This window comes from Colius striatus, chromosome 18 (assembly GCF_028858725.1).
Source record: "Colius striatus isolate bColStr4 chromosome 18, bColStr4.1.hap1, whole genome shotgun sequence".
NCBI classification, from domain to species: domain Eukaryota; kingdom Metazoa; phylum Chordata; class Aves; order Coliiformes; family Coliidae; genus Colius; species Colius striatus.
Window position 1 is genome coordinate 7,301,234 of NC_084776.1, and position 26,964 is coordinate 7,328,197.

The 26,964-nt window shown below is 44.2% G+C and overlaps 1 protein-coding gene across 2 annotated transcripts; it reads left to right on the plus strand.

The window, feature by feature from the left end:
• The first annotated feature begins 4 nt into the window (after positions 1–4).
• Positions 5–26,964, plus strand: SAP30BP (SAP30 binding protein). Of its 2 annotated transcripts, XM_062011214.1 has the most exons (11): positions 5–146; positions 263–372; positions 3,175–3,222; positions 15,160–15,202; positions 20,281–20,369; positions 22,787–22,878; positions 23,311–23,371; positions 23,857–23,908; positions 24,311–24,369; positions 25,521–25,605; positions 26,295–26,964. In XM_062011214.1, exons 1-11 carry the CDS (start codon positions 32–34, stop codon positions 26,474–26,476), a joined length of 936 nt encoding a protein of 311 aa, XP_061867198.1. In that variant the 5' UTR covers positions 5–31; the 3' UTR covers positions 26,477–26,964. The 2 variants fall into 2 exon arrangements, with proteins under 2 accessions (XP_061867198.1, XP_061867199.1); XM_062011215.1 differs by lacking the exon at positions 3,175–3,222.

The window sequence follows — 26,964 nt, forward strand, 5'->3', positions numbered from 1 at the left end:
CGCCGGAAGCGCGCCGCGGCAGAAGCGGAAGATGGCGGCGGCGAAGCGCAGCGTCCTCTCGTCGCTGGCGGTTTACGCCGAGGATTCGGACCCGGAGTCGGACAGCGAGGCCGGGACGGCGGGGAGCGACGGGGGAGCGGCTACAGGTGAGGGCAGGAAGGGCCCCGGGGCAGGCGGCGGGCCGCGGCGGGCTCTCTGTGGGAGGAAGGGCCTCGCACGTTGCCGTCTCCCCTTTCCTCAGGGTTTTCCGTCTCTGTTTCAGGAGAGAAAGGAGGGCTGGTCTCGGTGGGGTACGGAGACGACGACTTCACCCGCCTGGATGGGGACGAGGACGGATACGAGGAAGAGGATGATGAGAACAGCAGGCAGTCAGTAAGTGTCTCTCTGTTCTGAGAGCTTGCCCTCATTCCTTTCACGTGTTACACAGGCTTTTCCCCCAACCAAAGAAAGCCCCTGGCCGGTAGCCCGTGCTGGAACCCACAGTATCTGACTCCTGGTGAGGGTTTTGGTGCTTTCAAAATGCTTACATTCACTTTATTTTCAAGCAGAAAGCATTTGCCTTGAAACCCATCAGTAGCTTGATGCAGCTCGTGATGCTTGTTACTGACTGCTGATGCTGTTGGACACTTTTCATGGGGAAAAACATTGGCACAAATCAACAGCTATTTGTTCTTCAGTTGTTCTTTAAGAATAGTTGATATTTATGAGAACCCTGTAAAAGGAACAGGCTAGTGCATGGCTAGGGAATTTTAAACTAAGAAAGTTCTGTGATGTGTTAAATGATTCTCTTGTGTGTAACTGAACCCACTTACTGCATTGGATTTCCTTGATGTAGCAGTGTCCTGTCTAGACATGAGTGGCTTTTGTTTGTCATAGGTGCATGGCACGTGTGTAACATCACCCAGATCTCCAGATGGTTGATGTATTGTGAGACAGGGCATGTAGCTCACTGCCTGTGAGTGCAGCAGTAATACACACAGGGATATATCCTGTCTCTAAGAGCAAAACAGTGAGTTTTGAGAGAGTGAGGAGGCTGGTTCTTGTTTTCTTCTCATCACCCTTTTGCTTACCACCACGTTACAAATGTCTTATCTTGTCCCTGTTCTAATTCTTTGGCTACGTGGGAGAGGAAAGAAATAGGGCTGTGTTACTATAACCTTTCCTCACTGTTTCTGCCACCTGTTTTCCCAAGTAGCAGACAAAAAAATTTGTCTGTCTCTTGTTCCTGCTGTTATTCTGTTGCTGACTGGAGAAGGTGTAAGCAGTAGCCTTCAGGTCTGCCCTGGCATCTGGCTAAGCACAGTAGGGAAGCTCTTTTTTTGCTGCTTTAGTAATTCTTTCAATATCCAAAACTTCTGGATTCCCCCTTCAATGAGGTTTCTTCTGTTTAAATAAAAAATGTGTTATGCTTGTCAGGATCAGCTGTGTTCAGTTGGCATTTGGCACCTGGGCAGGTAGATGGAGTAGCCTTTATTGAGGGAGTGCACAGCTCTCAGGGCAGGCTGCAGCCATGCTAGGAGGTACAAGTTGCCATTCAGGTAATAGCAATTGGTCACTCTGGTGTCAGCCATTAGGTTTCACAAATATTTGCAATGACTAGAGTCATGCCCATGTCACTCAGGGTGCTTTCCCTCCAGTCCTATTGCAGGAGAGAGCAGTGCTTGGGTTTTTGCATTCAGTGTTCTTTGACCAGGGTTGAGAGCTGCTTTGGTATTGTCAGTGGTAGCAGCTTATTCAGAAAGCAGTGTGAGCTGGGCTTAGATTGTCCTGGGCTGTTACCTAAACATCATGATGCTTATATTGTCTGCCTTAAGAGTGTCTGAAAGGCCTTTGTCTTTTCAAAGGCAGTTCCCAGTGATGCTGCTTTGTTGTTGTTTCAGTGATATCCCCTAGTAAGTGAAACAGCCCTTTGAAGTCCCTGACCTACTACCTGTCTGTAACATGAATGATTCAACCCATTGTTGCTTTGGTAAAAAGTGACTTTTGTCCTTGTAATAGCTGTGGAGGGCAGAGAAATCTCATTTGTGACGGGCACCAAGTTACTTGGCACTGCGATTGTTTTCCAATTCCACACTGTTGGCACACCTGCATGTTTCACAAAGGTAACCTGAAGAGCAGCTGAAGTGAAGGAGTTTGTCCCACTTCTGTGGGATGTGCATGTTAATTCAAGCAATTAAAACTTACTGACTTCATTGTGTGGTCATTCTCCAGCTTGCCTTGCCAGAACATGCTCATGTGCTGATAGTCCAAGGTGGGCCTTTCATTGTGAACTCTTCCTTTTGCTTGCTTGTAACCATCTCACTACTTCTGGGCTTTTCTCTTTGAAGCTGAAACACCAAGTTCTTGTTTTGAACCCAGAAGATGGATTTATCTCTAGAAACACAGGTAGCTCCAGGATCTCTAGTGAAGGAGCTCACAGTGCAGTGGGTCAGCAGGTTTACCTACCAGCTGGAAACAAAGCTGGGCCTTACCTCTCACACAGTGTAGAATTTTACATGAGGCTGAGTTCAGTGTTTTTAAGCTCTCCCAGGGCAGGAATTTGTCCAGTTCTTTGGTTGATTTCTGGGTAGAAATAAAAGCTGAATGGAGTCAGTTCCCTGAACGAGTGAAATCTGTCAGTAGTTCCCTTCTGTGCACCATCACGTCCTCTGCTAACGAGGCTACAAACCTGGTGCTAGGCCAGACCCTTGCCAAGCCTGCATGGCTGGGATAGCAGGCCAGCTCTGTGTCCTCTGTGTGTTGCTGATGTGTGCTTGGGAGTGTTCATAGATCCTGCAAATGCTGCTTTATCTGTGAGTACTGCTCAATGGGGACAAAAGCAGAGAGCCCATCCCATCTACTGGAAGACCCAGAATTATCACATGGCAAATGCTTATTTCCCCCCCAATTCTGTTGCTTCTTCTTGTCTAGTTTGGAGCATTCAGGAGCTGCATGAGTTTTGCTGGAGACATCTGCTACTGGGTGATGCTTTTGCCTAAAAGAAACCCCCAAAACCAAACGAAGCATTTCTTTCCTTGGCTGTAGGAAAGGTCATGAGTCGGGGGGGCAACACAACCTCCTGTGGAAAAGCTCTTGGAGTACTGCTGGGCTGCTGAGTGCCAGCCCTTTGCTGTAAGTGCAGTTCCTTGCCAAGCCTGCTCTTTAAGCTTAATCCTGTAAATTCTTGTCTTGTAGGAAGATGACGATTCAGAGACTGAAAAACCTGAGGCTGGTGACTTAAAGGTATTTGAAAGTGTGGTGTGGTGGTTGGGGGGGGAAGTTCAGTACAAGAGGAATGGTTTGGTGTTTGTTTGTGATCTTCTGTAGCTAGTTTCATACTTCCCTTTTTATAGCTGTAACTTGTGTATTTGACAAGGGTAGTTAATCAGTTGGGCTGTGGGCTGAGTCATGATCAAGATCTGCATTCCTGAACTTAGTCATTGTGTGCATTGGATCTGAGGTAGGTTTTCTGACAGCACCTCACCTATTTCACAGTAATCTGGGAGATGTTGCATTCAGTACAGAGTTCTCTTAGGGCCAGTGTTAGTTGTAATAGTTGCTTCATTTAGAACAACCTAATGAATAAATAATCCTTATCCTCCTAGAGGTCATGAGATGTGTCAACACCAATTCAGTTGTCTACAGCTCTCTGTCCTTCTGAATTAAGCAGTTCTGTGAAAGTAGTATTTAAAATGTAGAAGGGAAATGAGAGCCCCTGAGTCAGAAATAGTTGAAGTCATCCTTATCTTGGGATTACATCTTGTTTCTGCTGAACAAGCAGATTAATAGCAGATAAAAGTAATTTTGCTTGGAGCAGTTGCAAATGTTTCCTATCCCCCTTTTCCACCAAGTGGCAGTGTTCTCCTCCTTCCCCATTGCTCTGAACTTGGAGGATCTATGACAAGTGAGTAAGAGTTGGAGTTACTGTAAATCCAAAGTGCAGCAAAAAGTGAGGCACGTGACTGTAACTCCCTAATGCTTTTGGAGAACTTCATTTTGTTTTGTCTGATGAATGCTGTAGTTTGTTCTTGTTTTATCAGTTTCACTGTAAGGCATCACTTGACCTGGAAATATGTTTAAATAAGTATCACAGGCTCTTTATCCATGGCTAGGACTTTTCCAGGGCCTGAATCTGACTGTATGCAGAAGGTAAATCCTTCAAAATGCATGTTTGAGGTAAACCCATCACAATTCATCAGTTAATTGTGGTCTTTTCAAGGCCTGAATACACATTCAGCATTTTTTATAGTGTTGGCATCTTCGTACCTATGATGAATAAACTACTTTGAGATTATATCCTGAGTAACTGACCAGGACAATTGTTGCTGGTGTATTGTGTGATTCAGCCTTATTCTGCACTTAGATAGCAGCACACATAAAACCTCCAGAAGGTTTGGTTGGTGTCAACTGTGGGTATAGACTGAGGAGAAATGAGAGTGAGCAATGATGTAAAAAACATCTGATAAAGTGATGGGAGTGGAATCTGGAGCCTGCCTTAAATTGCCCCGGTGGGGAGATGTTTTTCTATCCACCCAAGGGTGTTTATCTCTAGTTTTTGTCTTTATCCCAGGGCTATGCCCTTGTTCAGTCATCTGAAAGCATTCTTCCAGAGCAGACCTCTGGCCCAGGGGACTCTCTGAGTACCCATGAACCAGTGCCAAACACTGAAAAGGCAGCATCCTCCTCTTTAAGTAGCAAAGTCAGATACCTTGCATCTACAACTGCATTTTGAAGCACTTCAGGGTCTCATGGAAAATAGTTGTACCTAGATGTTTGTGTCCTATCTCCCAGATTTCCCTCTGGGAGGATGTGCCCAGGGGCTGGAACAGGACATTTGTTGGTGAATAAAGTAGTTTCAGGGGTCTCTGGTTTTAAGTGATCAGTCACCAGCTGTAAACAAGCAACAGTCTTGAAAGTACTTCAGAAACAGCCTTCTACTTAGAAGGGAATAGAAGTGGTCAACAGAAGCTGGTGACAAAGATGGAATCCCACAGCCTGGACAGGTTCTTTTTGTCTCTTCCTCAGATAATGGAGCTGTGCATACAAGACAAAGAATGTTGTGGAGAAGGCTGTGAAGTTTGGTGTTCTGCTGGCATTGGTTTGGTATGATGAGAGTTAACAGGCTGTGCAGTGAGTGCAAGTTGCTTGGGCTCTTGCCAGCAGCTGGCTATGGTAACAGCCTTGATGCAATAACAAGATACAAGCCTTCAGAGCTCACTAAGTGGACCAGCCTTGCACAAAGAAGGAAAATGAGCTCTAAATGAAATATTGACCTTGTGCTCCAGGTCTCACCTGAGGGCTTCTGTGCTTCATATTGTAGGGCTGGGTGATTAACAGGTTGCAAGTGTTGATCAAGGACGGAGCCCAGCCCTGCAGCTTGGCTTACTGGAGCTTTCACAGGAGGAAATCATTAACTCTTAAGTCTTGATTGTGGTCTTGGGGCTAGCCAGTGTAGGAAAGCTGATAAATACAGCCACTCCCTTGGCAAGTGAATGCCTGCCACACGGTAACAGTTTTTCAAAGCAGGTGACTACTGTGTGTTGCTCTTTGTTTTAAGGGTCCCCTCTGCATCCCTGGGGCACAGTGTGAGGTGGCAGCCAAACTGGGATCTAGCTGAAGGGTGTCAAATATTCAGAGGAACACGATGATATTCCTAAGCATGTTAAAGTGCCACCTCTTGATAATCATCAGCTCTTTATTATGGTTGGTTTTTATTGATCCAGCATACCTGTAAAGTAATTTCACTGTGTTGTGATGTGTGTGTACTAATACTCAGAGATTTTTGATGGCAGTGGTTTTTATCTTGCCTACCCATTAACCTGTTTGTTTAAATACCAAAATTATCTTGATTTAAAATAAAAGCAGTAAGTGCCAAGAGCCAGTAGATGGGGGTGTGTGTGGGGAGTAATGTCATCCCTGTAATTAACTCTTGTTTTGAGAAGCCATATTAATTTTTCCAAATTAAAAATGCATTCATCAAGCCAGATTCTCAAAAGGTGCCTGAAGCTACTCAGTGACTCTCACCTCAAGGATAACTGCTTAGCTCTGAAAGAGGGGGAAAAAGGGTGTTTGGGAAAAGTTGTATCATTAAAGCAGTGCCTTTCCATTTAGGTATTTCATGGCAAATTGTATGAAAGGAGCTGACATTTGTAAGCTTTAGACAATTCTGTGCACCTTGAAGATGAACATGTTTTAAGACTGCTGTTCCCCCCCAAAGCAGTGCATTCTGATGGCTGAAGTGGTTGTGTATTACTTGTCTTGCAGTGGCTGGATCTGGTAGGATATAAGTGGTTTGTAAGTGTGTTTGTGGAAGAGCACTCCCAATGTCCCATCAGAAAGGAAAAATACATCATTATGTTCATTTGTTTCCTGCCCCCTTGGCTTTTTGGTGCTGACTGGGTTAGTATTGGCCTCTGATGGGCAGAATTGGCTAAAGAGCAGCTGTGTTTTCAGAATGACCTTGTGTTATGCAAGGCTGTGCTGTGTCCCTCTTTGTAAACACTTTCAGAGCATGAAGTGTGCAGTTTCCAGGGCTAGGGTTAAGGTTCGATCTCCAGGAGTATGCTTCCCACTCATTCCTTTGCCTGTGAGCACAGCCTGAAGGTGCCAGTGAGCAGCCCTGCAGCCTTGGATCCATCTTTTTTTCTGTATTTCAACTTCCTTTTAATGTAACTGTAAAATGCTGTCTACATTTCCAACTCTTACTTGTTTTCCTCTCATTTTAGGTTTGGCACACTGTTTTCCAGCACGGAAACCAGCGTGTCTTCTGTCAAGGGAACCAGTTTGATAGCATTACATGCAGAGAGCCTTTAGGGGGAGTGGAGTTAACTCTGCTTCTAATGCTGTCCTCTGTACCATACAGGGAGTGCTTAGTTCAAACAGCTCATACCTGGTTTTCCCTTTCTTAACTAGGTGGTTGGTTGACTTAGTTATTGACAGAGAATATCAGTGGTGGTTAAAAGCCTTGCATGCAGGAAACCACCTTCAATTATTTTGCCCCTTTCCTCATGTAATTCTGTCTTGAGCTCTCTCTGCCTGAGAGGGAGCTAAATCACAACATTGTTGGTCTCTGAAGCTGGCTTTTACCTGCTTTTAGAACTGCTGGCTTCAATCCAGCTCTTGAGCTGTTTGGAAGATGAGACATGTCCACAGACATGCTTGTTCCTTCCTCCCCGGCAGGCATACATGCTGCAGCAGACTCTTCACTCCCTGCAGTACTAAATACCACAGATTATTGACACAGGTGTGGCTTGCCTTTCTCCAAAGGAAGAGCCAGGCTTTTTCTGTTTGTCTTTAAACTTGAAGAAAAGTCCTTTCTGGAGCTGCTTCCTCTTGCATATTTCACCTGATAAAGGTCTAAGTTCTTCAAGTCTGGTTCTGTTGCAGTTATTTCTGCTGTACTGAAACAGGCAGCTCTGAGTTCACATGTTGCTGCGTGTCACAGTGAGAGTCTGAACAGTCAGCACAGATGGAGGATTGCCTTAAATACCAACAAATGGCTGAAAATAGCTGCTTCCAGCTGCTTCTTTCTGAGTACAGAAGGACCCAAATCTGCAAAAAGTCTATGGGATCCATTCATGGAGGAGTGCCTATCTCTCTCAGTGAGGATGCTTCCTTTTACACCTTGTCTCTACTCCAAACCATGAAGGAGAATTTTTAGTACCGTGTGCTGGTGAAGAAAGCTTGTGCAAGAAGTTCATTTCATCAGCTCTCCTGAGCTGTGAGGCTTAAGATTTCTTCACCTTCTATTTAATTCTGCACTGCAACGATCTGTAAAAAACCCTGAAATCATCAAGTGACTTGACACCTCAAGCCTTGTCATATGCTGATATTTCACCTCTGAGTTCCTGTTGCACTGTAGGAAGAAAAAGTGACTTGTAAGCAGAATTTATGGACTCTCCAGTGCAAGGCAGGTCTCTGCAGACTGTGATGGCTTCAGGTGGAGACTTCTGGAAGCTGTGCTGCTTTTATTGCTGGTGTGCTCACCCAGGCTGTGCAATCTTCCATGCAGGCTGCTCTGCACATTTTACAGAGCCGTGGTTGGTGTCTGTGCTGTTCAGAGGCTGTGGTCTGGTAAAGCATTGCACAAGGTGATCTGGAAATGTTAAACTTGGGAGGGCCCCCAGCATCAGAGGCAGAGAGGAGGCAGCCAAGGGAAGTAGGTAGTTTTGAGATCAGGGTGCTGTTGTAAGGCAACTGTTACTATCTGTACCTCCACTTGGAAAGTGAGAGTCCTGGCACACAGCTCCTTCACTGGAAATTACTTCTAACAAATAATCTTTGTCAAATATTGAGGTGGCATATGTCAGGTGAATGGAATCAAGTTTCAAAGAAGCTATTTAAAGGCTTTTACGCTATTCATGCTTCCTTTCTAAAGCATTTTCTCACTGAAATATTTTGCCAAGTCTTGGTTGGGGTTTTTTGGTGCTTTTTCCATGACATTGAAATGAAATAAAGGTGGATTTTCAGACTTAATTTAGCTTAAAAGGCAGTGTCAGCTACACACATTCTTTGTTTTGATAAGTTGCTTAAAGAATGTCTCAGCAGTTGACTCTTTCCTGACTTGTTCTGCCTTCAATTTTTTTATCTGTGAAAGTAGTATCTCAAAAAAGGTGAGTTTGTCCAGACTTACATAAAGTGTCACTGAAGGCTGGATGTGCCTTTTTTCCTATGGGTGGCATATTCCTGAGCTGCCATGCTTCTCTCTTATCTAGATTATGGTCTCTACATTTTTTTTCTTGGTTAAATTTCTCATCCTGCACTGGGCACTTTGCCTGGAGCTATGGATCAGAGCTGGCAAACAGGATATGGCTGTAGGAAATGGGCTTGTTTCAAGGTTTCTCTTGGGATTGTCCTCTCTCACAACACAAGAGAAAAGGTAGGGGGAGGGAAAAATAAAAGCAGGGTACTTCTGTTCCCTTGCTTTCCCTTCCTCGGCCTCTGAGTACGTTTTGCATGCACTCTCTTTGCTGCCCTCAGCCTGGTAGCACCCCAACATCAGGCACATCCAGTGAACAAGAAATGAAATAGTTCTTCTCATTTAATACTAGAAGTGCATGAGAAGTTTCTGGTGTTCTCTTCCCATGAGCACTTGTCTTTATAGAAAAGCAAGAGCACAATTGCTAACATGTTCCTTTAAAAGAGAAAAGACAAAAAGGAGAAGAGGCACATGATCCAGAAGCCCTTCTCTTGCTGCCTGCATATGAACACTTCACCTTGCAAGGCCATCTCACCAGCATCTTAGATAACTCTTCTAACAATTTAGGCCAAGTTACAGAGTTTCTTGCTGTCAACCTCAGACAAATGAGACTGTTAATATGTTAAGACTACAGGAGATAATCTGGATTGTAGAGAGGAGGAAAAATTAGACCTTCTTGCTGCTGCTTGCTCAGATGAGAGATCCACTGTAACAACCATTGTGACAACAGATGCACTTCTGCTAGTGGAAGGACTGCACTGCAAAATTCTCTGCAGCAATATCTTCAGACTGATCCAGCAGCCTGACAGCAGCATGAGTGGTCTGTATGTTTTGTGGCTGTCAGTTTAAATTGGTGATAAGTTGCTTTATGTGCAAGCAATCAGGTGAAATAGATTAGGGGAGAGAAGAAATTCTGCAAGAGCATTCTCTGGAGGAAAAAAAGATAAAGTCTTGAGGGAAGCTTCTTAGTATTAAAAACCACACCATAGCTAACTGGAAGTCAGCAGAAAAATGAAGCCATAGGGCTGAGTTGGCTGCAAGTGTGGGAATGCAGTTGAGCAGTGGCAGATCTGGCATCACAGTCTCCACTTCTTGCAATTTCCACCTTATTTAAAGCAGGGTTTGTATCTTTTCTGCCTCCCTGTTGAACCATTTCTTGTTGCAGTTTGAAATACACCTGCAGTAACACACACAACTGCTTCTCCAATAAACTGGTGTTGAATTTGTACCTTTTGGTGACAGTTAATGCCAACAGTTATGTTCGATGTGAGCTTTGTTCTCGGTTTATGGATCTTGTTTCAGGAAGGATTTAGCAAGCATTGTTGTAAGTCAGTCCATTCTTTCCATTAAATAAAACTCTTATGGGCAAGCCTTTCCAAACTTGAATTCATCAGTCTCGGATTCATATTGTTTTTGCTTCCTTCCTTTAATCTCTGTTCCACACTGTGAGGATTGTATTTGGTTGTTTTTATTTTCCATGGAACATGAGCAGAGGCAGGGTTTTATGTAACTGAATGGAAACACTCTACAACTGAAAAGATGGTCTATATTTCACCTCAGCAAGGTGAAATCTTAAGCCAAAATGCAGCAGTGCCCTTATGCACACACACACTTCAGCTTGCTTCTCTTTAATGGATTATGATACATGAAAACTGAAGCATCAGGCTTGGTTTGCATCAGTCAGGCTCTTGCAGGCAGCATTATCTTGCCAAAAGCTCGAGGAAAGCATTTGCCTTGGAAGCAGAAAAAGTGGAAAACCTTTTCCTGAACACACATGGGAATAGCAATACAAGTTTGAGTGAGCTGCTGTGCAAATTGTTATCAGAAGCACAGTAATGGTGACTTATGTTAGTGGTCCATTTAGGTGTTTTTTTTTCTTGTGGTTGTTTCTTTGTTGTTCTTTGTCTTTGCCTGTAGCAGTTTGCCCTCTTCAGAGCCTGCTCTTTGTTAGCCTCCAGATCAGGGGACTGGATTTTGTCTCATGTTTGTCTTGCTGTCTTTCAGTCCTTTTCCAACTTGGCTCTGAACCACCACGACATCCCTTGGCTCTATTCAGTGGGTCTGTTGGAGCAAGGCTGTCTGGCTTTAGGCCCTTAAAGAGTTGATCTTGTGATAGCTAGGCTGCAGAAGAGATAACAGCCACAAATCCAACTTGCTGAGCACATAAGAGGAGCCAAGTGCAGTACTGCTTTTCTTTTTTACCCAATCTAGCCATTCTTAGAGGCCATCATGTAAAAATGGGGTAAAATTACTAGGGAGAAGAGTGAAGACAGGTCACGTTTTGTATTTTCAGGGTGGTAGAGAGAATTTTCAGCATAACTAGTGTGTCTAGGCTGACTTTGTGCAAGTAACAAAGGACTGGCTGCAGGAGTACATTCAGAGATGCTCCTGTACAGACTAGAGAGGTCAGGCTTGTGGAAGCTGCAGTGTTGGGAGGTGCCAGGAGTGAAGTCTTAACCTTGTTACTTTTTGAAAGTGGTCAGGATCCAAAGAGGAATGAATTAAGTGATGTCTGTAGCTCTGGGATACTTAAAGGCTTTAATAGCTTTCTTATATTTATACTGATAGAGAGATTTGACATAAAATCCCTTCTGCTTGGAACCACTTGCCTGCTTGATATTGTGCACCTCATGCCAGATACTGATACGTAGCATGGTGAATGTTGATGATATAGTAGTGAAACCAAAACATCACCTTTCCCTGAATGGATTTAGATACCTTCCCCACTTCAAATTCACTTACCTTCCAAATTTCCCCTTTTTAAAATGCTTTTGAATTCTTCTAGAAATCTCATCCATGTATAAACATTTCTTCCCTTTCACCACCAAAATATAGCAGCTGTGCAGTATTTATTGCACCTTGTTTCCCCACTTGGTAATTCTCCATTTCATTCAACTTTATATGATTAGATTAGATGTGCAGAGTTGTTTGTTTTGTAATTGGTGTGTATTTTAATCAGCTGATTGTATTCAATATGTGTCCCAGACTTAAATTATCCTGAGGGGAGTGGGGGACAGTTGAGTGATTTCTCCACTGTCCTTAAGTTCTGGATCTTCACTAGATTCTCAGGAACTGGAAGACAATTTCTTACATCTCACATCTGCCAAACTGTATGTCTTTGGTCAAACTGTTGATACTTGCCTTGCTGTGGTGTTGGACAGTAAACTGAACAAATATGAACAGGCACTGGAGGAGGAGCCCATCATCCTTTTGTTTTCTGAAGCATTTAAGAGGCTTGAACATAGTCTGACTTAATGAAAAGCTGTGTTGATGTCTTCAGCTTGTTAATGATGGAGCAGTGGGCGTAGGTAATTCATCAGTAAGCAGAATTTGTCTCCTCTGGGCAGTGAGGTGTGGCTGTAATAGGTTAGGGAACTTGTTTTCTTTTGCTTGGTGTAGCTCTGGGGTTTCTGATGTCTTGGCTATGACCTGAGGATGTGGAGAATAGACTTGCTGGAGTGGCTGTGGTGAAATGGGTGTGGGTGATCAGGACAGGTAAATGCAGCAGCAGCCTGACAGGACTGGCTTTGTTTAGCCTGTTACAAATGGGGCAGACTTGTGATGTTGTTCTAAGATTCAAGGATGCAGATTGAAGAGCAAACTTCAGGTGAAAACAAACTTACTGATGATTCTGGAAATTCATAAAACATACTGTTTAATGCATCTGACACCTCAGAGTTATTTGCCCAATGTAAGGTACATATCAGAGAGGTTTTGGCCATCAAATTATCTCTTGGAATATTAGTTCCTGTTTCCTCAGAGTTGTGTGCCTACATTTGGTGCTGGCTCCAGACAGTTAGAGGAGTCTTGAAAACTTTAGACATACTGCATTGACCTTTGCAGCCTTGTAACTGGCCAAACAAGAGGGCAGCCTTCCTGAAGGCCTCTAGTACTGAATTTGATTGTGCCACTGGGCTACTTAAGTGCCTGCTGGGCAGTATTGATTGATTGGGAGACTGTTTTTTTTCCTCTTGCCTCTGTGTTCTTAGACAGTGAGAGGACAAGTGGGCAGAAGAAGAGGAAGATAATGGAATAATGAATACAGTGCTGGGTAAGAGGAAGGATCAGGAGGTGCTCAGTGATGGAGCCTGTCTCAGTCCACTTAAAGCTTTCAGAAGATAACAGTGTAGGATGTAATTTAGTGAAGATTGGAACAAAAGCAGTTCTTTCCTTTTACCTCAACAAATATTTGTCTCAAACCAAGGCAAGAAATACTTTTAATTACATATCTAGCAAGTTCTCTCTAAAGGGAATCAAGCAGCCTTCTGACTGCATGTGTTTACTGCCTTGTGAGTCATTGCATGCTGCCCAGACACATGCTCACCTTGTATCTGTAGCTCTCTGAACTTTTCCAGCCTGCATCTTAGCTGAATTTGTCCTCATAACCTGTTAGTTCCCATAAAATTGCCTCTGCTTCTCTGGTGGCAAGCTGAGGCTCACCACGTTAATGTCACCATGTCCATGTGGTTGAGGCTCACCACGTTAATGCCACGTCTGTGTGGGTTTGTGGAGAACACAACTGAGATTCCCCACATTCTTCTCATCAGAGAGAGCTCTTTATCTTCACCCCAGTTTTTTTGCTTGCAAATGTCATGCTTCTGGCTTAAATGTTTTCTGCTTGTGCTGTTCTTTCTGAAGACCCCAGGAGAGGTGTTAATGCACTACAGCAAGTGCAGCAGCTTAGAGGGGCTGTTACACTGCAGCCCATCTCAGAGGGGCCTGGGGCCTCACCAGCTGGCCAGCAAGAAGATACATGTTCCTTCTTGTGCTTTTTTCTTCTAAAATAGCTTTAGCCTTGTATTTCTGTGATCTGAGTGTACAGAAAGAGTGCCTTTTCTTTTTATAGCCATTCATTGGGGGGAAAAAAAAGTGCCCTGCAGCATTTACAGCAAAACAAAGAATTTGTTTTTCTGCTTCCAAAAGGCTTTGGCTTCTCTGGAAACTGGTGGATTTTCACTGTGAATTTGGCACAGCCTGCCCCCAAGGTCTGGTTTGATGACCTTGCTGCCTTCCCCTCACCTTATGCATCTCTCACCTGACTGGAAGTGGAGTAAAGGAGGGGGTTTAGAGAGTGGTTACTAAGCAGCAAGGAGGCAGCATTATGTCTGTGTCAGGTTGAATGAATAGCTTCAGTGTTTGGAGGCTGAGGAATTTTGGGCACACAGTTCAGTGAGTCACAAAAGGTCTTTGGGAGGGGGGCAGGGGGGAGAGGGCAATGCTGGGATACAGCTGATACTGTTTCAGAAACTTTGTGCTGAACTTGATATCGCTTGTGACTCTCCTGGGGTCTCTGAGAAGCACCAAAATGTTTGCACACTGATCTCAATATGGTAAAAGCATATTTAAGAGTCTTATCCTACATATCACCTGCTCAGCAGACTCTGCTGCAAACACCCACAGTGCTCCTGCAGCTGCAGCAGCCTCAATTTATGTAACTAAGGAAGGATTAGCTGTCTTGAAGATCCCCAAACAGAGCACTACAAGCCAGTGGAGCTTGCACTTGAGTTTCTGGGCTGTATTACTCCTGGAAAGTAGCAGCCAAGAGAGAATTGACAGTAAGAGCTTTCTTCCAAAATGAGAATATGGGATGTGCATCACCACCATGCTCCTTGGCATTTGGTTCCTGGAGGGTTTATCAGCCAGAGCCCTGAATGGCACAATTTCAGAAGTGAATTCTGGCACCGTGCACAGCTGGCAAAGCTGACAAAACCCACAGCAGCATTATGCATCACTTGGGGCTTTTCCTTGTTTTGTTCCTTTAGTTACATGCCTTTTCATTATAATTATTAATATATATTTCATTATTATTATCATTATTTCATTGTAGTTATTAAACTGTTCTTTTTTCAACCCATGGGTTTTACTTTTCTCCCCCAGTTCTCCTCTCCATCCCACTGGGAGGTGGGGGACTGAGTGGCTCTGTGGTGTTTTGACTGTTGACTGGGCTTAAGCTATGATGAGCTGTTTTCATGCTGCTCTGGGGAATGCATCTTGCTGGCCCTGCTTAGAGGACTGCAAGTTGCACAGGCCTTTGGTAGGCATTCCCAGGGCTTAAGCAGTTTTCTGTGGGCTGGATCCAGCTTGTACTTAGCTGTGCTCTAAAATATTGACTCTTGGCTGTGTCAAGAGCCAGTCACTGAAAATAAAGAATCTGGGATTTGATCTGTTTTGAGGAAAGGCTCTAAGTACAGTAGTTTTTGTGGAACTCCAAAGGAGCTGAGTGTCCAGGACTCATAGAAACAAAGCCTGAATTACTGAATAAATATTAGACTGTATTTTTGAAGGGAAACAGAGCATCCTGTTAGGCTTTGACTTTCCATGGCACAAACATTGCCCTGTTATCTCATAACTTGCATTTCATTCTTAGTTTTTATCCATTTGTCTCAGAAGTAATGTGTAAATTTCTAAGCAAATGGACACTATAGCTTTTTAGATTGGAAATACACCTTGACTAAAATCTGTTTCTTCTCTCTTCCTCCCAGGAATTCTCAGAACTGGAGAAGAGAGACCCTCAGGAGCTAGTTGGTAAGTTTGCTCAGAGCTGTTTGTTCATGTTTGGTGTGTTTTGTTTTCCAAACTACACCTTCTAGGCTCTCCCTTTGTAAAAAAGCATCTTTTTGTCTACAGTAGATGGGAAGATTGAATCTCCTTGGCTTCCTGATAGCCCAGACATGCATACATGCAGGCTTAAAAGCTGCACAGAGGGCACTTTTTAGTGTCACACATGAGTGGACAGTGTTGGTCAGTTAGAGACCTGGATTAAGATTTGCAACATATCTTTAATATCCATTCCCAGTAGTAGCCACACAGAGCAGTGTGTGGACTAGCTTTGTGCAGAGCCAGGTTGTTAGAGGTCAGCAGACTTGCCATGCTGGATTCTGTGTCTTTGCATTAGGCTGTATCTTACCTAATCCTAAAGGAACTGTTGCCTTACAGTTGGTGTGAGAGCCACTCCCTTCCTGGAGTTCCTGAATTGAACAAGCTGCATGGTTTTGGGGTGAAAAGCAAGTAATATCTTTAGTCTGGACATCTAACATTTTGTCTCATATGTGGCAGTTGAAGTGTTCCTTAGGCAGTTTGCCACAACTGCTGTTTGCACCAAAACCTTGAGGGCCTGTCCTTCTCTGAAGATAACCTTACACTGTTCAGTGTGACCTTTATTAAAGCCTGTGGTTTTGTAGCTGCTTAAGTACAGCATAAATGCAAGCTTCTGACAAAAATCATTGTTTTACCACCCCAGACCTAGTGTTTGTGTGCCTTAAGCTGGTCTGGGAGTTGGAGCCAGCTGAGATCCACCTCCATTGATTGTTTTCTTTTTCTCCTGTGAGGCTTCTGGGTGAATCCCTTCCCCAGTCTGCTCAGTGCATGTTGGGTGAGCCTGAAAGAACAGGAAGATTTCAGCAGTAGCTGCCCTGGGCTTGAAAGGAAGTATAAAGGAGACTGACTGATAGATTTCTCCATCAGTGTTGTCCCTTTGGGTGTTTTGTGCCCCTCTGAACTGTATGTGGTGCTGGCAGGACATTGCATTTGCTGTTTCCTGCAGTCTTGCAAAGTAATACTTTCAGGATGTGGGGTTTTTCCCTGGAGTTCTCTGCAGCATGGTTGTTTACCTTTTGGACTGTAAGAAATGTTCTCTGCAGCCCTTAGGATATCTGAGCACAAAGTCAGTGTTCATAAGAGCAGAAAATATGGCTGAGTTGCAGGTCTCTTTCTGCATTTCTCAGCCCACAGAGCAGAAAGGGAACTAGTGTCCTTCCATGGATGGGTGACTCACTGGCATGTTGTTGCCTCCAGTTCTTCCCTCTGATTTGGCTGTTCTGGTGCCAGGAGATCAGAAACCCACACGTCCTGGTTTATGCCGAGCAGACTTGGGTGCCAAAGAATGCAGTTGAGAGACCAGGCACCACCGGTTTGCGTGTCTCCAGGGGAAAGCCATGCCCCCTGCTCACCCTTGCCAGGTCTTCACTTGAGTTTTTTTGCCTAGTGTGACCTTTATAGACAAAACTGGCACCTGATTCTGCCTGTAATCCCTTGTGGCTGCTTAAGATGCAGCATGTGAGTGAACCTTGAAAAGGGGAGTAACATTACCGAGAGTGCTGAGACAAGATGTTTTACCAGACCTCAGATGATCCATGCCCCAATCTGTCCAGGTACAGCCAGCACATTCTTCCTATGCTCTATTCTTTTGGGTTTTTTTCTGCAGTAGGAAAATAGGCCTACCCACCTGTAGGAAACAAAGCTGCCATGTGCCTCCTGTCCATGTCTACAGTGCAGCCTTTGCTCTGTGAGCAGTTGGCTCCTTCTGGAAGGAACATGAATGCAGTTTACTGTGCAGTATGCCTTTGTTCTGTTGAATATACTGGTCAAATAATGCATCTGTGTGAAACTCAAGCAGCTTAAGTGTAGTCTTTCCATGCAATTGTCTGCCTTGCCAAGATCTGGCAAGCAAGTATCCTCCATTAACTACTGAGATGCTGAATCTTTGCTAGGTACCCTCTGATAGTTGGCTGTGCTTCAGCCTCTTACATGGAGCCTGGGAGCAGCTGAACACCTCTGACTTGCCACAGTACATGTGCTGGCTGTACAAAAAAGCTACAAGCACTTATGGCTTGGGCTGGTGACCTTTTTAACTTTAAGGTCAGCTGGTGGAAGGAGAATACACAGACCAGTATCAGGGTGCTTCAGCAGCAGGGTGCTTTGAATTGGAGACCTGGCAGTGCAGTGCATTGGCTCCTACTTTCTTGAACCCCCATCTGAATCATGGCATCTGCTCATGGTCTTAGTCCTTTATCTGCAGTGGGAATCTGATTAAGGGGAAGATATTTGCTTACTGTGAGCCAAAATCTGGGTGTGCCCATAGTGATTAATTGTGCCAACAGCCAACTTCCTGAGGTCCCTGCATGGAGATCCTCTAGGCTGTGAGCCAGCAAATCATGGGCCCAGTTAGAGGCTGGAGTCAGTGTTGCTACCTGTGACTCATGTAAAAACTAAGACTTTGATCTTGGCAGAAATAACAGGATGCACAAAGCAGTTGGATGTATCCTGTGAGGACACACCTTCTTGTTAGCTGTCCATCTGCATTTACTGCTCTGTAGGCAGCAGAAAACTCTGCTTGGGACTTTGAAAACAAAAAGTCTTTCATACAGGAGCCTGTGGCCATATGTGCAAGTTCCAAGAGTACCTTGAATCATTATCCCAACTGTCCTTTTCTCTTGGGAGATACCCAGTGGCAAGAGGATGTGGAACCAGCCAATTCAGCTATCTGTTTGGGGAGGAAGTTTGAGGGCTGCTCGAGGGCATGGATAACTTGCACTTCCTTACTGTAAAATAAGCCCAAAGGGGTTAAACTCATCCTTTTCTTCCTAGTGATGTGGCATCTCAGTCTGGCTGTGATGTGATGAAATAACTGAGTAAGAGGGAGCATCTGTCTGTGCTCAGTTTGAGTTGGAATAGGGTGCACGTAGCCTCACAGATGACTCAGTCCTCAGCTGAGGAGGACTGAGCTATGGCAGGATTGCAGTAGACAAAGATGTCTCAGTTCCAGTTCCTTGCAAGGCATTGAGGTGCCTTCCCCTGTCAGTGTGATGTTGATAAGGGTTTATTTTCACATGGCTCAAATGAAAGAGCAAATGAACATGAAAACCTGAAAAGTTACAAGTCAAAATATCTTGTCTCACTGCGAGTTCTTGTTCTTCCTCCAGTGTTATTTCTTTTTCAAAGGAGCTTTGAATTGATTGCTGAAACTCTCAGGACTTTGATGCTAGACAAAGTTCCTGATATTGCATAAGCCTGCAATTCCCCTTCCCAGAAATGTTTTGTTTCTTCTTGGCTCTTCTGATTACCTGCAAACACAAGGAGCCTGTGGGATGCCTAACTTGAAGCTGAGTCTGGATTTGGTGGCCTTTTTGCTTTTTTAATGTTTCTGCTGATGCTGTGAATCTCTAAACCCATTAATCAGCTTTCACCTTTTCTGGAAAGCTCAGTGTGTTGTCTGTTGTGAACACTTCTGTCTATGTGCTACTGTGTCTCTGGGTTCCTAAAACCCCTAATTAAAATAGAGGCTTCCTCATCCTGCCAGCAGCTGTAACCTATAACAAATGTCTGCCTTGTTAGCTCCACTTTGCCTGCCTTTCTGTAGGGGCTCTGGCAAGCTTTCCTTCTTCTACAGAGGCACCCTCTTAGTAAATGCCAAAGGACACTTTTTGTTCATTACTAGCAACTGCTGAAGAATTTAACCCCCAGCAACATCTTGATCAAATAGAAGAGTGGTTGCCTGCCAGCTTTGCATCTCCAAAGGAGACTGTCCTTAGTGCTTTACATTTTTACAAAAGAGATGGAAACTGTAGCAGCACTGAACATGTGTAGTGTTGATTATCTGTAACCTCAGCTCTCCAGTGCTCTGTGCTGGAAGGTAAGAGAGCACACTCTGTTCAAAAGCCAGCGTCTGTCCTTTGGGCTCTTCAGGGATTTGGTCAAAGGAGCTGAACTTGTGTGCTAGAGCTGCAGTTCAGGCAGCTTTTACTGGGGAATGTATAATTGAGGAGCTGCAAACGTGAATGACTTGCTTGATGTAACTTCTGTGCTGGTGTCAGGTCTTTTAACCACTGCAGACTACAACCCTGGGATGTGTTCCCTGGGAAACAATCCCAGCTGCTTAGAAGTGCTGCAAATCTCTGCTCCAAGATCTGGCTAGAAAACCACCTGGCTTCCCCATAATAGTGGGAAACATGGCAGTTTCTGGTGCTGATAACTCTTGTTAACTAATATTTACAGCGTAATCAAGTACTCTTAATTAGTATAACAGCTCTAGAAGTCTGGCAGCCTGGACTGGTCTGCTCTCAGTCCTGCAGAACGAGTTGTTCCTTCTAGCAATAGTCTGACTCTAAGCAAAGATCAAAGTCCTTGTTAAGGAAACGTTAACTTAAGAATGAAATGTCTTTCTTGTGGTTAATTCCTGACAGCCTTGAGGAGGGTTGTTCCCTTCTTCAGCCACTTTGGTTCATATAGGTAAGCCTTGAAATAGGACCCAAAGTGATTACCTCTCCCAAAATGGCAATAAGCCAGGCTGCTTTAGGTTGATGCTGTGATCCTCAGTCTGATTCTCTGAGTGTGTCCTGGCACAGGTTTTGTCTGAGACTCCAGCTTACCCAGGCTGCTCAGAGCAGGACTTTAAAGATCTGGAATGTGCAGGGCTCTATGTGGTGCACAGTGCAGGAGCTGAGAGATGCATGCCACGAACCAATCTTAGTTCTTAGGATCTCATCTGGGTGGGAAGTAGCTTGGCTTTCCACACTTTCATTATGAGGTGAAGAGAGCCCTGAAAATAAAGCTGTAAGCCTGGGTGTGGCACAGAGCCACAGTGGAAGGTAGATACCAGCACAGCAAGCATCACATCCCTCTTCTAATGGTCTAACTTAGGTGAGTTGCTCCCTGCTCAGCACTTAGAAAACACCATCTACCAGTCCACAGCATTCCCCTGTAACCTTTCCTTGCCTCTCAATGATAGAGCAGCACAAACAAGGACATAAAACCAGCTTAATGACTTGCATGGCTTAAATTCCTGTCAGTATTGCCAGAACTCATACCCAGTTTGCTCTCTATAGCTTCCTTTTCAGAGAGAGTACGCAACATGTCTCCAGATGAGATCAAAATCCCTCCTGAGCCTCCTGGCAGATGTTCTAACCACTTGCAGGTTGGTATAAGTGCCCTTTGTTTTTTATGAGAGGCTTGCAGTTCAGTAGGGAGGGGGAAGAGGATTCTGGGGAGCTCTGATCAAAACTCTGTCCTTAAAGCTCTGAGTTGATGAAGGTGCTGTGTTAATGCTTTAGACTCTATGGCAAGGCTAGTTTAGGAATCTCAAAGTAGCTTAAAGCTGTCTTCCAGTCTCTGTGGGTCACTTCAGCTTTAAAATGGCTCTTCATCCCACCAATGACACAGAAGCAATGTTTACTGTGAGGCTGCTGTCCTCTTACCTCAGCAAATTCAGCTCTGTAGGAAGGAACAACTCATTGTTTTTCTATACAGGCCCAAGAATCCCCCATCTGGAATAGTTGAGGCAGCATTGACTGGATTCCTTTTCCACCTACATAGCTTTAGATGATAAACATTTAGAGGGAAAGACAGCAACTTGGAGGCAGCAAAAGAAAACAAACATGTGTTTTCTCTGGTGCACACCCAAATAATTGCAGTCATCAACTTTGCAATAACCTTCTGCTCTGCTCTCCTCAACCTGATGGAGGGCAAATGAGAGAAAGGGCAGAGGCTGCTGTTTGCTGCCACCCATTTGAATTTTAACTGCAGCTATCTGCCCAGTAGAACTGCCAGTAAAGAGTCACTTCTGGAATGCTCTATAAAGCACACTACTCATGTGCAGTGGTGATTCACAATGACTCACCACCTAGATCACCCTTTCTTTTTCTTCACACCGTGTACCTGGGCACACCTATTCCTCCTCCTCTGCTGTAGGAGGGTTTTCTCTACTGGCATGGATGAGTTAGAGTGTGTTAGATGTGAGGAATGCACAGAGCATGAAAAGGTAGACAGAATAAAGGGGGTTTTCTTCCTCTTTGACAGTGGTTTACGATGGGAAATCAAAGGAGAACTTGTCCTCTCTTAGCAGGTCAAACCACATCTTAGAGCACTTTGAGCAAGGAGATGAGATTGTTTGGAGATGAGGCTGTTGAGAGATGCACAATGTTTTAGGCTTTTCACCTTTCCTTTTGTCAGATTCTTCCTCTAATTAATTGTATCTTTGACTCTGCCAAAGGGAATATTTCTTACTCTCAATTTGACTGTGTAGTTCCCCATCTGTGGGCTTTCTGAACCATCTTGCCACCTCTCCGGGGGAGGGGATGGAAGGGAACATCTATTTGATCCTTTCTGCTCCCCATATCCACCTTTTTGCAATTGGTCCTTCAAACCTCACGATGTGTGTCCTGGATGTGGAGACTGTGTAACTTCTTGCTACTATTGTGAGGACCTGATCAAAATTACTCTTATAAAGCTTTCTTTAAGGTTGATGAAGCAGGAATTTCATCTCAGCTCTTAACAATCCTCTTTTATTCAGGAGTCAGCAGACCCTGAGACAATAGTCAGTTCTGTTTTCGAGCTGACTGTCCATGCAGAGGGAGACATGAAGTGACTTATCCAGAAGCAACAAAGGAAAATTGACTTAACACTCCCATCCTGAAAGACTTGGAGGCCTGGCCTCTGGGCTTAGTCTATATACCTCCTGTGTCAAAAAGAAAAGATGAAGGAAATTACTGTGACTATTCTCCTAGCAGTACCACTAAAGTTTATGTTCCATTTGAAAGTTTCTGCTTCTGACATCCCTTCAGCATCACCAGAGTAAAAATACTTTTAAGGTCTTTCACTACCTTGCTGAGGAAGACAATAAGAGATTTAGTTTTAAACCTTTCAGGTTGTTTGGAGAGTGGACTGCATGGCATGTCCAATCTGAGGCAGTTAAGCTGCCTTTTGCAGGGGCTTGTGGCCTCACTAAGAGATCCATAGACTTCCTCACTGCAAAGAGAAGCTGATTCCATCTGACTGGTCACTTGAAGTCCATTGATAGTCTGTCAGCCAGGAGACCCCAGCAGCATTACCTGATGGTCACACTGGGTTTGGTTCTCTGGCAGAACTTGGCTCTGCTCTTCTGTCTCCCAGCCCTAGCCATGTAGCCCAGCAGCTATATTTTCAGGTGCCAGCCTGAGTCTGAAGTGGGTCTGATGGTTACTGCAAGTTGTGGGAGAACTTCTATGGAGTTCACCTGTCCCTCAGAGCTGGTTTCCACTTCTCCACAGTCAAAGCTATAAAGGGAAGCAGAATGAGGAGTGTGTCCTACTGCCTCAAATGCAGATCCTTAATAACCAAAGCCTTCAGTAAGTGCTAAAATCAATTCCCTTACCTGTCTGACAGTTCATGATGATACTTAAAAGGGGGAGTGTCTGTACTGAGCAGCCTGCCTGGCCTTAGGGAAAAGGTGAAATTCTTGCTCCATGCAAGGAGGTCACTGGTTCAGTTGGCTTGTTTCCACATGTACACTCTTGATAACCAGTGCCTCTGCTCCTCCTTTTTGTACTGGCTCACCTTGTAATATTTCTCTCTTAGGATAAAATTCAAAAGCTGTATGAGAGGAAGATTAAAGAAGGGATGGACATGAACTACATCATTCAGAGGAAAAAGGAGTTCCGCAACCCCAGGTGAGCCACCAGCTCTTCCTGTGTGACCAAATGCCAACAAGTTACCTCTTTGTTGGAGTTGTAGCAGAAACAGGGTCCTGAGCAAGGGAAAAAAAGGAGAGAGGCATCATTTGATTGTAACCAAAACCAAAGAACTCTCTTTTTTTATGTTCCTTGAGGCAACAACTAGAGTTGATGTGCCCGTTGGATATTAAACGTAAAGGCTTTAGATGAAGTATTTTGGAAGACCTGTCTGTTCTGGGAGCTGGAGTTGTGGGCAGTGGGAAATAATGTGACTAATGGCATGCCACATCCATCAGTAGCTTCCTAGGTTCTGGGTTTACTCTTGCAGTGTGAAAAGGTGACCACCTCTTTCTAATAACAAATCTGAAACACTTCTGTCTGAGTCTGTCTCACTGGCTCTGTGCTGAACCCTTGTCTTTTGCTTTGCAGCATCTATGAAAAGCTGATCCAGTTTTGTTCAATTGATGAACTTGGTACAAATTATCCAAAGGTGAGGTGCAATGCTTTGGTCTGGTGAGGGAGTGGGTAAAAGGTAATACGGGGTGTAAGGTCTGACCTCAGGCTTTCTTGAGCCTGCTGCTTTAGAAGTTCTCTAAGGGAACTTCAGTCTGATGCTCTGCATTGAAGTGAATGTCTTTAGGTGGTACTGAGCCTCAGTGCCTCTAATTTTGCTGTAATGATTCTGAACAAAAACTGCTGAAGTCTGTAGATACACATGAAACTCCCTGGGGGGTAGAAGCTGAGCAGCAGAAAAATGCCTGTCTTATCCCAGCCTCCTTTTGACATCAAAGCTGTTTCTTCCTTCACAACAGAATGTGGTCCTATAAAAGCAAGTCTGATGTGATACACTGATGAGAAACAAGATAAAATCAGTGATGAATACCAGCAGTGAGCACAAATACAGAAAACACTTTGCAGTTGGGTTTTGTCTATATGTGAAAACAGCCCTAATCTGACTGATATTTTTTTCTTTAGGACATGTTTGATCCTCATGGCTGGTCAGAGGATTCATATTATGAGGCACTAGGTAATCTGAGCAAGTCTTCTCTTGGGGTTTTTTTGTGTCCTAACTTAGTTCTTTGTGTTTTGCAGTTAATTAACTGCACTAGAGCCTTCACTTCCTTTATAAATTAGAAGTCATCACATGCTGCTCTTCAAGGACTTCATTGTGGTTGGATGTGCCTGAATGTTACTGATGCTTCATCAGTCTGGAAAGCCTTTTCATTTTAAATTGGTTCTTCAATGTTTTCCCCTCTGAAGTCATTAATGTAGTGCAGCAATGCTTTGGTTAAAAAGCAGCAGTTAGCTTCATGGCAGTTGAATTTTCTGTACACAATAAGTTCTTGATTGTTTATGATGAGAAGTGCCTGAGAGAACTGTGGCTTTTTATTGTTCCCAAGTGCTGCTTTTAACTTCTGCTCTTTCTCAGCTAAAGCCCAGAAGATTGAAATGGACAAGCTGGAGAAGGCCAAGAAGGAACGTACAAAGGTAGCTATTCACAACCAGGAGGTGCAGATGCAGGGATTGTTGTTTCTTTCCCTGCTGAATTTCAGTTTGTTGCTTGGCTATTTCTTATGAACTGTGCTAATAGTTTTGCCCTAGTTCTGTCCTTTCTTCTTGCATGTCATTTTCCAAGCTGCACAATCAAGTTCTTTGCCCTTCCTCATAGTTCCAGTTCTCTAGGTTGTTTATTCCACTCTTTTCTTTCTATTTTGCCTGTATTTTTAAACCAGAGCTCTTAAAATGGTATTCAGCAAGGCAGATACAGGCAAGATCATGCATCAAGAACAGCATTTTGCCTGGTGGCATAGCCCAATTATATCTTAATTTCCTCACCATATCTCATAGTGAGACATTCTGCGTGATGTTGCCTTCTTGCATCTAATTATCAGAAACCTTGGGCCTGTTGGAACTTCAACTGAGCTTGTCACAAAATGGACATTCTCCTGCACCCCCTAGAAAAAGAACACAGCCAGGTTTTGGAAGACTTTATTCCTGTCCTTCAGTGGTGCTGCCTTTAAGCTAGTGGCTGGCATTAGGTTAGAGGTTGCCATCTAACCTCACAGAAGGCTCCTTTCATATTCATTATGTGGAAGGATCTTTTGCTTGCAGTGCATGCTGTGTCTTGCTGCTTGTTTTGGTTTTTTGCACAGTAACCCAGGCATCTGATTACATCCTGCCCATATCTGCAGTTTTGAAAGCAGGAGGGTGCATGCTGTGGTAGCTCTTGTTGCTGGGTTTGTGCTATGATGCAGTCCCAGTGAGTCATGCAGGTAGGGACTTGTCTTACATGTTTCTTAAAGGAAAAAGGAAGGAACTTCTAACTGTACAAATATGAGGTTTTTTAAGGACCAGAATCTGTGCTTTCTGAGCTGTATCAAATTCCTATGCTTAAACCAGTTATACACATCTTTGTTGTCTCAGCCTTAAGGATTCTGCAGCCCAGCTCCTGATGATCATGACTCCAGTACCCTTTGGCCTGAGCTCTGTGTGACCGTGAGCTCAGAGGCCCTTGTCTTACACAGCATTAAAGCTGGTTTTAAAAACACAGAGAGGCCCTGTGGGTTGAAGAAAGAATGTGTATCTAAACACTTAAGTTTTTTTTTACTTCTTTCTCCTATGTGTGTGTCTCTTCCCAGATTGAGTTTGTGACTGGCACGAAAAAGGGTACAACAACAAGCGCCCCTTCTACAACCACCACAACAGCCAGTACCACTGTGGGAGGTAAAAACAGTTGTGATTGTACTTATTAAGCTGCAGTAATGCTGAGATTAGTGCTTCCTGGAAACCCTGAAGGCTGGAAGGCCTTACTGATTGTGTATATAATGCAAGAAAATGTTTCTTCTTGGGGCTGACAGACTGACTTTCCTCCTAAAGTCTCCATATCCCATGGCTGCCCTTCTGGAATGAAAGACTAGGGACAGGTGGGATAGTGAAGAGGTTTAGTAGTCAAGAAACCCACTGCTGTCTGTGTTTGTAGAGTATTCTTGGGTCTGATACATCGAGAGATTTGGAAAGACTGAAATCACTCTCCTGCCTACAGCCTGGCTTTTAAACTGGGAGGAAAAAACACTGGAGGCAGATGAGTGTGTCCTGTGCCTGTACCTGAGCAAGAGAGATATGTGTGCTCTGTTAAAATTAAATATGCTTTGGGGCAGGGAGTGAACCTGTCTCCCATTTGGCTGGAGTTCAGGTGTAGAGTTTTGCTTTGACTCTTGAGGTATGAAGCTGTCTTTCCTCCTGAACATTTACTGCCAGTGTATGCTGAGATTAATGTGAGGGAAAGTTGTCTAGTCAAGCAGTGGTATATTAAAAAGTTGACAAGAGAGGATGTTAAGAAGGGATGTGAGAAGGGATCAGTGACCTTTAACATAATACTAATCCTTATTTGCTTCATCTAATCAAATTCACAGATGCCCAGAAGAGAAAGAGCAAGTGGGACTCTGCCATCCCTGTAACAACGATAGCTCAGCCCACCATCCTCACCACCACTGCAACGCTGCCAGGGGTTGTCACAGTGACCACCAGTGCAAGTGGATCCAAAACTACAGTCATATCAGCTGTTGGCACCATTGTGAAAAAGGCAAAGCAGTGACTGGTGTGCTGGGCCTGGATTTTTGGACTTAATTGTCATTGAAGCCATTGTTCTCAGAAGGGAGGGGTAGCTTTCACCGTTGGTAAGAGATGACAAGATACTTTGAAACAGACCACAGTTCCCAGTGGAGAGAATGGGGGCAGGAGCAGACATGCCAGCTGTGTGCCCACAGGAATGGACCTCTGCTGAAAATGCCTCTGCCTTTTCTTGCTGTGAGAAGAACCAGTCTGTGTGTGCTGTGCTGGAGGAAGGTGGTAGCTGAAGTCAGCTTGTAAAAGTTTGCTTGTTGAATTACTGCATTAGATTATTCTTTCCTGCTTGCAGGTCTGATTTAGGGTGGGTTGGAGGGGGAAAGGCAAGTAGTAAAGGAATATCAGTATTACCCTTGTGTGTTCTGGATCATAATCAAGGGCTGCTAGCAGCTTGGATATGTACCTCTGTCACATGGCTAACTCTCCCAAAGGAATTAAAGCAGAGAAAGTTGGTCA